Here is a 15,911-nt window from a genome sequence, read left to right as displayed (position 1 = left end):
GGTTTGGGAAGATGCAGCACTTTGTTGAGGAAACTTTGAAAGCCCATAGGTTCATGCACTTTTCTAATTTCAAGAGATGTGTCTAGGTCATTGGAAAGTAAACCCTTATACCTTACACTTATTAAACCAATAGCTCCAGCCCCTGTGGTAATATGTCAACACTCATATAATACTTGATCTTACAAACAAATCTTTACATTGAAAAATGGACTTATTTGCTACATATGATTAATAAGTAAGAACATCACTCAATGATTTCAGTTGTATTTGTCCCATCTTGCAGCTATGCCAGATCTCAATATGCTGAAGGCCTATTTTAAAATAGATTTACCACAGTAAAACGTTCACACTTAACAGTCCCATGATAATATCGTCCTGACATTCGACAAGAGAAATTTCCTATAATGCCAGTGGAATAAATTCACTCCAAAAACACATATCGTTCTCCAAGGAGCTTAAGACTAGAGGTTGCTGGCAGGGAAAGTCACCAAGCACAAGTGAAGCTTGTTCTTTTCTAGTACTTGAAAACATGATTTATTGTGTACAAACACATGATGTCAAAGGGTTAATTATGCTGTAAAAGCAACTAATTACATGTATTTAAAAATGTAAGTGTATGAAGGAATTTCATGAATTCACCAAATAAACACTGACTTGGATTTTAAACACGATCATGTGAAAACTATTGCTTAGAGGTAATACTGTGAAACACTTTAGTCCATAATTGTAAGTCCATATTTAATAATTATTTGAAATAATTGCCTCAATTCGCTACTAACAAATGAAACACACATAGTTTTAATCCTAATACTATTTGCTTCTGGGTATGTTTGAAACTTGAATTTAATCCCAGTACAGGGGAAGCAGAGACAGGTGGATCTCCACACCAAGGGAAGCCTCATCTACAGAGAATGTCCCAGGACAGGCTCCAAAGCTAGAGAAACCCCAAAAATTGGAGGAAAAAACAACAAAAACAAGCAAATAAACAAAAAACAGCTTGTACTCTTACTGATCTTCTGGTTATCATAAACAGTTGAAATTCAACATTCTATAAGATGGATTGTTGAAGCTCTAAATCTTTGCTGCTGAAATGTAACCTGTGATCCTTACGTAATTTTTCTCCTTAAGTTGGTTCTGGCCTGTGTTTCTCACAGTAATGTGAATCAAACTTGAAGGAAAGAATAGATAAAAATGGACATATACAGAGACTTTTAGATAAGCCTACCTGACATTGGAGGAAACGGTGGGCCTGCAAATTTCTTTTGTGGGACATACTGTCCAGGACCCTACAGATGTTTCCTGGAGGAGGAGGTGGTGGTATCCAGCTCTTTCGATCATATTGAGAGGCAGGGCCTCTGGGACCTCTAGAGCCTCTAGGGACTCTAAGCCTGGAACAGGTAGAGGAGTCAACCTGATGACCAGCTGCATTGTTTGCAGGAGGTCTAGTGGTGGGCAACGTTTCCTTCTGTAACAGAATGATAATCCACATCAACAGTCAGTGAAGTGGCTTGACACAGCTCCTTTACTGGGAGTGCCAGGCAAAGAAAAGGAAGTCCATGACATTCCAGCAAGTCTGGGAACAGTCTGAGTTTCCCACATGTGTGTAGGATCAGCTTATTTGATATCCTACTTAGTTTTACTTTTACTCAAATGAAATCTTCACATATTAGTAACAATCTACCTAGCTCACCCTAAAACAAAAAACAGTTCAGCTACATGAAAAAACTACACTTTTTAAGATATAAATACATCAGGAAGAGAGGGCACATGCCTTTAATCCAAGAAATTCAGTAGTGGGGGATTGTATCTCTGTCCTTTTAAATACAGTGAGTTCCCAGACTTGCAACATATCTAATGGGAAACCCTAACTCCAGGAAAAAAATAGACTCCTTTATCAAACACAAAACATAAGAAAAGGTTGAAATCAATATTATCAAAATGATCAAAATCAATGCTATATTTGTAAAGAAAATACATAATTATTAAGATTTTAAGGAAGGAAATCTGAAATAGTGTATAGTACATAAAAGGCTTGGAAGTTCATCTAAAAGTTGTACTTGTAAAGTGGGAGATTGTTTATTTTAATACTTTTTCATCTCACTGGAATGTGTTTTTTTCTGCATGTGCATATCTGCATACTCAATTCAATATTCTGGAAGGATAGAGTATGATTTCATATCTCTTAAAATGGAGTTAAGAAGGGTGGTGAGCCCACACTCAGGTGCTAGGAATCAAATCCAGGTAATGTAGGAGAGCCACCAGTGTTCTTAAAGTGTATGTCATTTCTAAAGCTTATATTTTTTTTGAGACAAATGCTAGTTCATATAGTCATATTGTCCACATTGGCTTTCAAATTACCATGCTTGGCCTCAGCCTGCCAAAATGATAGGATGGGCCATCAAAAACCTGCCTTGTGTCTCCGTATCATTTCTCACAGCAGTTACAAACCAATAATGAATGTGTTAATGTTAAGTGCAAGTGCATTTTATTAATATAACAAAGTAGAAGAGCCTAATCCTTGTTCTAATAAAACCAAGAAACTTAGTTGTAGATCCACAGGTAGAATTCATTCCTAAATACTTACCCTAGTATTATGTTTGGTGGCACGCTTCGGATTCCAAAGTGGAAGGTACTGGCCCATCTAGACAAAAATTACAGCTCCCCAAAACAAAACTACATGAGTACTAATTTTATTCCCAGACCATTAACAGATGCAAATGACCCTGATATATTCCACTCCCTTGCTGGGACAGAGAACAACGTGACCTAAATACAATAATATTCTTCATTAGGTGCCAAAAGCAGCCTCAGACTAGGAGAAATTTAAACAGCACAGATATCCTTTTGCAGGGTGATGTTGACCTATTCAGCCCTGCCAGCCTAAGGAAACAACTCAGGATGCACCACCCAGTTCCATCCTTCTACCTGTGCTAACCTGCCCTAAGCATAGAATATACTTCATAACAATGTAAAAAATTTCCCTAATAAATAACTCAACAAATACACAATGAACATTTAAATTTCTGAATTTTATTCTTTCTTAATGTTAGCTAGTTTAGTACCTACAATAGATACACACCTTTCACCTTCATTGGGTAGTGAGATAGTTGAATAGGTCCTTACAGATTCAATCTACTAAATACTAAAATGATTAAATGAGATCATGCATTAAGAACAATTTCCCCAAATTATATTTCTGGTATTCTTACATATCCATTGACATTTACCTGCCTAATTTACTTACTGGTTAATATGATAAATGTAAATGGACTAAAAACAATGAGATGATTGGTATGAAACACAATAAAATTTTCTATTATGTACAGACACAGGCAACCCTTAATAAGGGTCAAAACTAACTTCAAAAACATACATTAGATTACATGCCTGAAATATGACATAACAATAAAGGGTGGGAAAGATGGCTTCAGGAATATGGCTCACGGTTGCTCTCTTCCATAGGACTGTGCTTATATCCCAGCAAGCACACTGCCCTTCACAAAGTCTTGAACTCTCTGTTACCAAAGGCTCAAGTGCCCTGCTCTGACCTTATCAGGTATCAGGCATGCATGAGAGATACACAGAAATAAATAAGATTTCAGAAATGCCAGAGTCAATGGTTATCTGCCAAGAAGAGCTGCTAAAAGGAATGAAATCAGCCCTGGAAGGAGAAGTGTCTTTGCAGTGAAGCTCTTTGTGGATGCTGGGGACAAAGCTCAAGTACTGTGTTCTGATGTAGGAGCCAGTCTTAACCACTGATCCACTTTTCCTAGCAAAGACTTAAAACTTCCCAAACAAAACTCATTTCCATTCTCCTAGAAGCTAAAAAAGAAGACAGTGTAGAGGGTAGACATCTAGGTCAACTGAGCTGCATCTTGTTTGCTACTTGAAAACATGATTTACTGTTTAGAAATGTGTGATGTTTTTAAGGGATATTATACTGTAAAATAAACAAACCGTTTTTAATTTAAAATGTAAGTGTAGGAAGGAACTTGGTGAATTCAAATGCAACAATAGGATCTTAAATATTAAATGTGATTATGTTGGAACTAGTACTTAGTAAAATACTTTAAACACCTTTGTCAGTAATCTTAAGACAAAATATAAGTAATTACTTTAAGCAATGGCCTTTATATGATGGGAGATGCGATTCTGTAAATATGTTTCTCATACTTAGCTAATGAATAAAGCACTGTTGGCCAATAGGAAAAGGAAGATAGTAGGACTAGGAGACAAGAAGGAAAGATGAAATAGAAAGGGGGAGTCAAGATGGAGAGTGTAGAGAGAACATAACCCTCCTTTCCTCCGCTCTCGGTTATACCACGTGAAAATACATAGATCAGCATAAATGGGTTACTACTTAAGGATGGAGCCATTGATAATAAACTAGAACCAGGCCAATTACATTATATCAAATACAGAGTCTCTGTAAAGTTAATTGTTTCATACTCAGTAAGCACAGATCAGCAGCAGGAAGAAAACTTTACTCCTTACACTTATACATTTATAAAAGGAAATACTCATAATTTGAACCTAAATACTGCTTGAAGCTGGGCACTGCTAGCACAGGACTTTCCAATCCCTGTAATTGTATGCAGAAACATGTGGATCACTATGAGTTTAATATTAGCTTCACACAAGGAGAGAGTTCAAGGAAAGGCACCAAAGTTATAGAGAAACTCTGGCATTGGAAAAAAAAATTCTAAAAAGTTAAATCTGTGGAGAAATTAATATACAGATCTGTCATACTAGAGTAAAATTCAAAATTCCCTAAGGTAATCAAGAAGCTTCTGAACTCTTTTTTGCTGGACTGTAAAATGTGAGCTATATAAACACTATTCTCCCAAGATTGTTCTGGTTTGTGTTTCTTACAGTAATAGTAACCAAACTTGAACAAAAGCTGATAAATATTGAGTCATTGTGGACTTTCATAAGCCTACCTGGAAATGGGATGAAAAGGTGGGTTTGCAAAATCCCATGGTGGCATGCAATGTCTTGGATCTCCAGAGAATTTCTGGAGGATACAGTGGTGGGGGAAGAACCTAGTTTTGTAGTTGCAGGTATAAATCCCCATGGTTCATATGCATTTCTCCTGTTGAAAGAGATGGGTAAAGGACAATGCAAGTCGAAACCACATACCACACTTGTTCAACCACTAAGTCAAGCCCATATCCTGATATCCACACACTAACACCAACATATTTCAACTCTCAAATAAATACTTCTACCTAGGTAGGAAAAATAGTAACTTCACCATCAGTCGGTGTGTTTCTACTAATTTGGAAGGTAAGCAGACTAAACTAGTATGCAGATAGAGTTCCAACACAGGCTCCAAAGTGATAGAAATCCTTGAATTGAGGAAAACAAAACAAACAAACAAACAAACAAAAAAACCAACCCCTCTGGTAAAATTGGGATTTTTCTGACCTATCAAAAAACAATCAAAATTCAAAATTCCCTAAGGTGGAATCAAGGTGAAGCATTGACCTCCCTTGTGGCTGGGTTATAACCTGTGAACCATATAAACCCTTACAACCTCACGCTGGTTAAGGATAGTTTTAACACAGTAACTGGAAGCAAACTTGAAGGAAAACACAGATAAACATTGACATACACGAGAACCATTAGAAAAGCTTACCTGGCATTGGGGAAAATGGTGGACCAGGGAAGACTCTGGTAGGAAAATAGCCACGTTGGATCACCATAGATGATTTCTGGAGGATATGGGAGTGGGGGGAAAGAACCCAACTCTTGGGTGAAGATATGGAAAGCAACTTGTCTATACACATTTCTCCCTGCTCAAAGAGATGGGTAAAGATAGTGTGTAGAAGAAACTCTGTACTGCACAATTTATTAAAACACTAACTCTAGCCCCTACTCTGTTATCCAAACACTCCTACATCACAATATTCGTTCTCACATATAAAATTGACATTCAAAATTGGACTTCTTATCTACTTAGAATAATAAGAACATCAACAACACTTTCGGGTTTGTTTGTCCCAACTTGGCAGATAAAAAGATCTCAATTTAATCCACACTTACTCTGTAAAACAGCTTTTCCAAGGAGTAAAACTTTCAACTTAACATGCATATCAGTGATCCTGACCTGATATCCTAATAGAAACATTTCGTAATGCCAAGGACTAACTTAAAATTCCCAAACAAAATCATGCCATTCCACAGTTTAAGAGCAGAGGTATGACAGAGAGAGAGAGGAGAGAGAGAGAGAGAGAGACAGAGAGAGACAGAGAGAGAGAGAGATACCTAGGACAACTAAGCTGGTTCTTAAATATTACTTAAAAACATAATTAACTGTGTAGAAACTCATGATTCCAAAGGAGAAAGTATAATGTAAAGCAGTACATTACATTTCTTTTAAAATGTAATGGTAGGAAAATATTTCAATGAATTCAACTAAAAACTATGATCTTAGATTTTTAAATATGATCCTGTAGGAACTACTACTCAGGAGAAATGATTTAAAATATTTTAGTCAGATATCTTAAGAAAAACAACTATAATTAATTACTATAATGGCCTCAAAACATTTCTGTCAAATAACACACAAATATTTTAAGGTGAAACTGCTTGTAGCAGAACACTTGTGCCTCAAGACTGTAAACCCAGCGTTTGGGAAGCAGAGACAGATGGATATTTGTGATTTCAAGGCTAGTCTAGTCTGTACACTGATTTTTAAAAGTCTCCAAAGCTATAGAGAACCCTGCCTGGAGGAATAAAACAAGGAAATGTGCTTGTGAATTTATTGATTATCTGATCTAACACTGGACATATTAAATTCTAATTACCTAGGGTGGATTAAGGTGAAGTCTTGACTTCTTTTCTGCTGAATAGTGACTCAGAGCTATATAAACCCTTTCCTCCTCAGGTCTGCTCTGGCCTGTGTTTCTTAAACTAACAGGAAGCAAAACATGAAAGGAAGCAATGATAAATACTGGGATGCACATACATGGTCCTTTACAAAAGCCTACCTGGCATAGGAGGGAATGGTGGGCCTGGGAAGTCCCTTGGTGTATCATACTGTGGAGCATCTCCATAGATGTTTCCTGGAAGCAGAGCATGGCAACCTGGATCCCTGGCAAGGCACTGTACCTCTGGGGCATCTGACCTCAGGAACCAGTGGAACATTCAAGTCTTGTCAAGAAGCTTTGTATTCAGCATAGGCAGAAATGGGCAAAGTTGATTTCTGGTAACAGAGTGGCAATCAACAATCAGTGAAATTGTTTGATTCAAGCTCCTTTATAGCAAGTGAAAGGAATAAAGAAAGCAGTACATGGAACTTGAGAGCATGAGAACAGGCAGTTTTTCACAGAAGTGTAGGAACCCCTTATTTGTTATCCTAAGTATTTTAAATAACTCAAGAGAAATCTTTAAGCATGATAGGTAGTAACACTATATTTAGCTCATCCTAAAATGCAAGTACACTTCAAAAAGACACTCTAAAAATAGAAAATGTATCTTGGGGGGCTAGCATGTTTTAAATAACAGAACTCAGAAAGCAAAGGTAGTGGATATCTGTCAGTTCCGAGGCCAGTCTGGTGAAAAGTGTGAGTTCTGAGTCTGAGACATGCTTCTATAGCTTGGAAAACCCTGTCTCTAGGGGGGGGACATGGTGTAAAAGAAACTTTTACAAAACACACCAATAAAAGGAAAATAAAGATGTTGATTTTTCAAATGGCTAAAATTACTGTTGTATTTGAAAACTAAAATAAACTTTAAGATTCAAATAAGATATCAAGGAAGAAATATCTGAAATAGTGTACAGCATGTAAAGAAATTTTGAAATTCATCTAAACGTTGAACTTTTAAAGTATTAGGTACCTTATTTATTTTTCTTTAAATTTCACATGAATTGGTATATTGCCATCATGTATGTCTGCATACTACACACTCCAGTGTTCTGAAGGTGTCTAGGTTTCAGATCTCTTAAAACAGCATATAAGTTTTGGGAGCTACTCACTCAGGTGCTTGGAAACAACCCAGGTCCTCTAGGAGAATTGGCAGGGCTCTTAACCTGTAAGCCATTTCTCCAGGGTGGTGTAGTTTTGAGGACAAGATCTGCTTATACAACACAAACTGGCTTTCAAATTACCATCCTCCCGCCAAAATGCTAGGATTACATGGACCATCAATACCTGGCATGTGATCTGTACAATTTCCCAGGTTATAAGCCAACAATGAAAGGGTTAATGCTACATTCAGGTATATTTCATAAATATGGAGATATCATACAGTAGAAGAGCTCTGTCTTGTTCTAATCAAACCAAGAAACTCCTTGTGGATCCCACGGGTAGATTTCAATGTCCAATACTTACCCCAGGTTATGTTTGTTGAATTCTTCCCGGATTCCAAAGTAGAGGATACTGGCCTATCTAGACAGAAAATGGAAACTAGAAACTGATGAGTTTTATTTTATTCCTAGACCATTTTCATCCAAATGACACTGACATGTTCCCACTCCCTTGCCAGGGCAGAGAATAAATTGACACAAATACAACAGCGTTCCTCATTAGGATTCTCAAAGCAGATGGAGACAGAACAGATATTCTTTTGTCATGTGCTGCTGACCTTTCCAGCTGGACCCTAAGCAATTTAGATTGTGGGGGAAATGTCAGGGATGAACAAGAAATCTGGTGCAATAGAAACTCCCAGGAAAAACTACAAGGCTGACTACAGTTAAAGGATCTAGATCCCGTACTGGCCATTTTCATAATCAGGTGGGCTTCAAATGGAGGGACTGAGAGACCAACTCAAAGTAACAAAACCTTAACCTTACAAGTAGTCCTGCCTACAAAAGAGGTGGAGGAAATGTCTCACAATCTGTGTGAGAGGCCAACTGTGGTGGTTTGGGAAAAAATGGCTCCAAAGGGAGTGGCACTCATTAGGAGGAATGGCCTTATTGGTGGAAGTGCTTCATTGTGCAGATGGGAGAGTGAGAAGAATATGCTGTTTCTATGTGAAATGAAAAAAATATTTTTAAAATATGTTCATGGATCATATAAATAAATAATATGCTGTCAATATAAGAATCTATATAAAAAAGCAAGAAGTTGAAGGACAAAAGCCATATGGCAGCATCCTCTGGAAGAGTTGTTAACATCATTTCTGAACAGATGTTTTCCATTGTATCTACCATTGTCTAACTTTCTAAGGATTATATATTGCTTTTATGTTTTGTTTTTAAAGGAAGATGAAGCAGAATGTTACTCATGTATCCTATTATTATACATTTGTTTTGGTCAAAATGCACAGTTCAATTTCTGAGCTTTCACCCTTCCCATTATTACTTCATTTACCCAAAGTGTAAGGGAAACTAAATGTTTTCAGGCTCTTGTATTGATGCTAAGAGCAATGATGGTATAGCATAAAACTTGGTTCTTAGGATTCACAGAGAAAGGGACTGAAATTTAGTATGTGATTACTTCAGACCAGAATTAGACCTTAAATCATGAGTTCGATTTCATAAATTGTAAATTTTAGGTCAGATATAGAACAATTATGCATGCTTTTATGCACGGTAAATTTAATAGCATTTTGGGAATAGAAATAGCTAACAGACGGTAAAATAGTGGTCCAGGAAGAGAAAGCAGCAAAATGGGTTGAAACAGAGATTTAATGATGTCAAGATTACAAAGTTTCAATATAAAACTTTAATGTAAATAAATACCAGTCAAGTTCTTTAAAAATCTGCTCAATCAAGAATAAAATGGGAATGATGAGGTAGAAATACATGTTGTAAAAATGTGAGAAAACAGAACAGGGGGAAGCTTTGGCTTTCTGTCTGGAGCAGAAACACCTCCCGACCACTGGCTTTCCCCAATGACACTAGGGAACCATTCTAGTCACTATTACAGCTCTGTGCAAGAGAATGAGTTCTTATGCTGTCCCTTGACACCTAAGCAAAATCCAACTGAATAGAGAAAAATCACTGATTCAACCCACTGGATGGGAAATTCATTAGTTAGGTCTCACCCTCCATTCCTATCAGTATGCAAGACCAAGAACATGAACACCAGTCTGAAGACACTTCAACTCCCTACCTCAGAAAGAGGTGCCTCAGGACAGCTACATGGTGTCAGCACACTCAACCCAATCCACAGAAAACAAGCAACATTTCAAACATTAAGAATAAAACGAAAGATGTAGAGATTCATGCCCCAATTCTATGACCCATGGGCAGAAACAGGAGTGGCTCCAAATTTAAGGCAAACCTGGTCACACAGCAAGTTCCTGGACAAGCAAAGCACACACAAAAACCCTGTCTCTAAGAAACAAACAAATCAATAACTAGATAGTCAAAATGAGAGAACCAGAAATTATTTAAGAAACCAGTCAGTAGAACTTCCAGGATATAGGGGAATTACTCACTGTGTCAGCCTTAGACCCTGAGTTTCTAAACAACCTACCAGAAAAATTATCCAAGCTGTTAACTAATCATCATACATTCAGCACAAAATTAAGTATGTGCCTGTGTCTGCTTGTGCATGCTCTCTCTTCTGTATACCTGTCTCTCAAACACACACACACACACACACACACACACACACACACTTGGTTTTGAACCTTAAAATTAGTCAGAATGGAAAAAAGAAAAATCCTGAAATTCATCATTAGACAATATCCTGTCTTTCTTCAAGAAAAAAACATATTTAAGGTTTTAAAATGTATTGCTTTATTTTGGGTCATGTATATCTAACTAAAAGTAGTAGGGGGTGCATACTTTGTAAGATACTAAATTCAGACAATCCACAAATGTTGGCTAGGCAGTGGTGGTGCATGCCTGTAATCCACTGCCTTGGGAGGCAGAGGCAGGCAGATTCAACGAGCCTGAGACCCAGCTTTATGAACAAGAGCTAGTTCCAGGACAGCCTCCAAGCCAAAGAAAAACCCTGTCCCATGTCTCAAAATAAATAATTAAATAAACTAAACAGAATGAAAGGAAAAGAAAAAAAGAAAAATGTGCTCTCTGGGCTGGGCGTAGGTTCCAGCTACCATGGCTAAGCAGCGCCAAGATGGTCGGGATCATCGTGGAAATACAGGACCCGCTATGGTGCCCTCCCTGCGGAAAATGGTGAAGAAAAATTGAAATCAGCCAGCACGCTAAGTACACTTGCTCCTCTGTAGCAAGACCATGATGAAGAGATGAGCAGTTGGCATCTGGCACTGGGTTCCGCATGAATACAGTTGCAGGTGGGGCCTGGACCATTACAACCCTATTTCCTGCAGTGACAGTGAAGTCTGCCATCTGCTGGAAGGAACTGAAAGACCAGTAGAAATGCTATTGCTTAAGAACCCACTACTTATAATAAATGGGTTAAATTACGTAAAAAAAAAAAAAAGAAAAAGAAAAAGAAAAATATTTTATGTTATTTTATGTTTGTTTTGTAATTTTTAGTTTTTTTTTCAGTAATTTATGTATGCAAAGTATTTTGTGTACTTGCATGCCTCTGGACTATATATACTCCCAACCATGAACTACATACATGTATAGAACATTACATACATGCTGGTACATTATCATGCATGCTGTATAATATGGGCAAGCATACCTTGTACAGGCATTGCATGCATGCCTGTGCTCTACATGCATGCTTAGTGTACTCACGTGTATGCCTTTTGCAACAATGAATTCCTGGTACACTACAGGCATGCCTGGTGCATTTCATAGCATATCTGTGCACTACATTATGGGTAAGCACCACATACATACATTGTGAAATTGTAGGCAAAAGGGGCCATTGGATTTCCTAGGGGTTGGAAACTGCCATGTGGATGTGTTAGGAACCAAGACCATATCCTCTTATCTGCACTAGATTCCAGTCTTAACTAATGAGTCACCATCAGGTCCAGCCCCCACAAACTTCTCTTTTGAAGGACTAATTTTTGCACAGGTGAAAAGACTAATTTAGTGGAAAACGCTTATGGGAAACTGGCTGGTTTCAGTAATACCAAAGACAAACAATGCTTTAAATCAATTAAAATTCATTTGATTAAACATACAGTTACCTTTACTTTTGCCTAAAATCATGGTGAACACATTCTGGAATAAAGAAACAGCTTTTTGAGTTTAAGGTACATCAATTATGAGATTGCCCTGTATAAAACTTCCACAATTATGGATGACATAATCAAAGTAAAATACATTATGCATAATAAAATGAAGTGGAAACAATTCACTCATAAGATTCATATTTAAATCATCTTTTCTACAAACTACTATCCTGACAATATGTTTCCATTAAGCTGCAATTTGAGCAACAATATAATCACATAAGTAACAAAAGCGATCCTGAACTGAAAATGAGAAGAAATGACCGCCATAGAAATGGTCAGGTCTCCTCTGTTTGTGGAGATTCTGGGGCAGATTGTTTGGAAGGCAGAATCAAGACTGGAGAGAGTTCATTTCCACTTCTCAAAAGAGAGGGTGGGGAGAAGAACTCAGAAGTTGGGAGAAGGGAAAGTGGAAAGCCCCAAAGTTTGTACATATTCTACCCTGTTGCAAGAGATGAGTAAAGGACAGTGGAGGTTGAAATCCTGTATGGCACACATGGTAAACCATACTGGTAAACAAAACTCACACCACAATATTTGATCTTACAAATAATCTTGATATTTAAAGTGGACTTCTACTCACATGGGATTCATAAGAACAACACCAACAATTTCAGGTGTCTTTGTGCCGTCTTGAGCAGCTATTCTTGATCGCAATACACTCAAGACATATTGTAGAACAGATTTCAATGTAGTAAAACTTTCAAGAGTAACATTGAAATCAGTGATCCTGGCATGATATCCTAAATAAATTTTCTGTGATGACAAGAACAACTACAAAACTTCTGAAAGAAAATACATGTCATACTCTTGGAAGGTTAAGGAATAGATATGAGGGAAGAGAACAGGCAGGGGATAACTAAGCTGGTTCTTCTCTATTACTTTAAAACATGATTTTAGTTTTAGTAGAAACTTCTGATTCCAAAGGGGAAAGTATGCTGTAAAAGCAATAAATAACTTTTATTTTAAAATGTAAGTGTAAGAAGAAATTTCAATGAATTCAGCAAATAATTAATATGATGTTAGATTTTAAATATGATAATGTGGGAAGAACTACCTAGAAGAAATACTTTTAAACACTTTAGCCAGTAATCTTAAGACAAAATATAAATAATTAATGTAAATGTTAACCCTCAGTACACATTTATATAAAATGGTATATGCATAATTTTGGCCTGAAACCTGCTTGTAGCTAGGTATTGGTGGCACAGGCATTTAATCCCAAAACTGGAAAGCAGAGTCAGGTGGATCTCTGTAGTTTAAGCTTAGCCTCGTCTACAGATGTGATTTCCAGGACAGGCTCAGCTATAGAAAAACCATGCCTTGAGGAGAAAAAAAGAGTGCTTGTAAATTTGCTGATCTTCTGAACTATCACAGTACATTTAAAATTCAAAATTCCTAAGGTAGTCCAAGGTGAATCCTTGACTTCTTTGCTGCTGGACTGTTACCTGTGAGCCATGACAACCCTTTCTCCCTCAAGTTGGGATTCTGGCCAGTTTTTCTCATTGTAACAGGAACCAAACTTGAAGGAACACACAGATACATATTTATTCATATAAGGGCATTTTAAAAGCCTACCTGACTTTGGAGGAAACCTTGGGCCGCAAATCCCTTTGATGGGACATACTGTCGAGCATCTGGAGGAGGTGGTGGTGGATTCTGGCCTCTTGGATTCTTCTTGGAATGGCAGGGCGTCCATGATCTCTAGGAAAAAGGCCAAGTAACATATAAAGGCAGACCTATCAAAATTACACCTGACTTCTCCATGGAAACCCTCAAGCCCAGACGACCCCGGTTAGTTTTACAAAAAGTAAAAAGAAAACAAAAGGCTACAATACCAACAAAACTTCTCAATCACTATAGATGGAAAAAACAAGATATTTAATGACAAAATCAGATTTTCCCAATACATATCTACAAATCCAGCCCTACAGAAAGTATTGGAAGGAAAACTCCAACCCAAGGAAGGTAACTATGCCCACAAAAATGTAGGCAACAGATAATCCAACTACACCAGAAACCAAGGGTGAAGCAGAACTAATATATTCACAATACCACTGCCAACAACAAACCTAGATCAAACAAGCATCAACAATCAATGGTCCTTACCATCAACAATAATGGTCTTAACTCACCTATAAAAAGACACAGGTTAACAGAATGGATACGAAGATAGAATCCATCCTTCTGCTGCATACAAGAAACACATCTAACCTCAAAGATAGACATTACCTCATGGTAAAGTGTTGGGAAAAGATTTTCCAATCAAATGGAAATAAGAAGCAAGCAGGCATAGCTATCCTAATATCTAACAAGTTAGACTTCAAACCAAAATTAGTCAAAAGAGATGAAGATGGTCATTTCATATTCATCGCAGGAGAAATCCATCAACACAAAGTCTCAGTTCTGAACATCTATGCCCCTAATACAAAGTCACCCACATTCGTAAAAGAAACACTACTAAAACTCAAAGCTCATATAAAACCTCACACACTTATAGTGGGGGACTTTAATACACCACTCTGAACACTAGACAGGGCCACAAATCAGAAACTCAACAAAGAAACAAAAGAATTAACAGAAGTTATGTCTCAACTGGGGTTTACAGATATCTAAAGAACATTCCATCCAAAGACAAAAGAATGTGCCTTCTTCTCTGCTCCACATGGAACCTTCTCTAAAATTGACCACATACTAGGTGACATAAGAAACCTCAACAGATACAAGAGAATAGGAATAGTCCCCTGTATCTTATGGGACCACCGTGCTTTAAAATTGGAATTCAACAACAACACAAATAGCAGAAAACCTGCAAACTCAGGGAAACTGAACAATGTGCAATTGCACCACTCCTGGGTCAACGAAGAAATAAAGAAAGAAATTAAAGTCTTTCTAATATTCAAGAGAATGAGGATACAACATACCCGAACTTATGGGACACCTTGAAAGCAGTGCTACGAGGGAAGTTCATTGCACTAAGTGCCCATATGAAGAAAACAGACAATAGTCACATAAGAGAATTAACAGCCCAACTGAAAACCTTAGAACAGAGAGAAGCAAATTCACCCAGCAGGAGTAGATGCCAGGAAATAATCAACTCGAGGGCTGAAATCAACAAAATAGAAACCAGGAAAACAATACAAAAAAAATCAATGCAACAAAGAGTTGGTTTTTTGAGAAAATCAACAAGATAGACAAACCTTTATCCAAATTAACAAAAAAGCAGAGACAGAACATGCAAATTAACAAAACGACGAAATGGGGAACATAACAATAGACACAGAGGAAATCCAGACAATTTTCAGGTCATACTATGAAAATCTGTATTCCACAAAAATTGAAAATTCAAAGGAAATGGACAAGTTTCTGGATAACTATCACTTACCAAAATTAAACCAAGAACAGACAAACAGCTTAAATAGACCTATAACCCACAATGAAATAGAAGCAGTCATCGAAATCCTTCCAACCGAAAAAAGCCCAGGGCCAGATGGATTCAGCGCAGAATTCTACCAGACATTCAAGGAAGAACTAATACCACACTCCTAACTGTTCCACAAGATAGAAACAGAAGGTTCGTTGCCAAAGTCTTTTATGAGGCCACAATAACTTTGGTACCCAAACCTCACAAAGACACAACTAAGAAAGAAAACTACAGACCAATATCCCTGATGAACATCGATGCAAAAATACTCAACAAAATACTGGCAAACCGAATTCAAGAATACATCAGAGAAATCATCCACCATGATCAAGTAGGCTTCATACCTGGAATGCAGGGATGGTTTAACATATGAAATTTATCAATGTGATACACCTTATAAACAAACAGAAAAAAA

General features: G+C 37.3%; 1 protein-coding gene across 1 annotated transcript in view; it reads right to left on the bottom strand.

The window, feature by feature from the left end:
- Positions 1-15,911, bottom strand: part of LOC127214781 (melanoma inhibitory activity protein 2-like) — a gene marked incomplete at its 3' end in the record, with an annotated part of 93,081 nt that overhangs the window by 17,648 nt on the left and 59,522 nt on the right. The window contains exon 18 of the mRNA XM_051175047.1: positions 13,651-13,776. Within this exon, the coding sequence (XP_051031004.1) occupies positions 13,651-13,776 (126 nt within the window). The remainder of the gene's footprint in view (positions 1-13,650; positions 13,777-15,911) is intronic.

The sequence above is a fragment of the Phodopus roborovskii genome, unplaced genomic scaffold, assembly GCF_943737965.1.
Source record: "Phodopus roborovskii unplaced genomic scaffold, PHOROB, whole genome shotgun sequence".
NCBI classification, from domain to species: Eukaryota; Metazoa; Chordata; class Mammalia; order Rodentia; family Cricetidae; genus Phodopus; species Phodopus roborovskii.
Note: the sequence above shows the minus strand (reverse complement) of the source record. Positions and strands in the feature narration are given on the sequence as shown.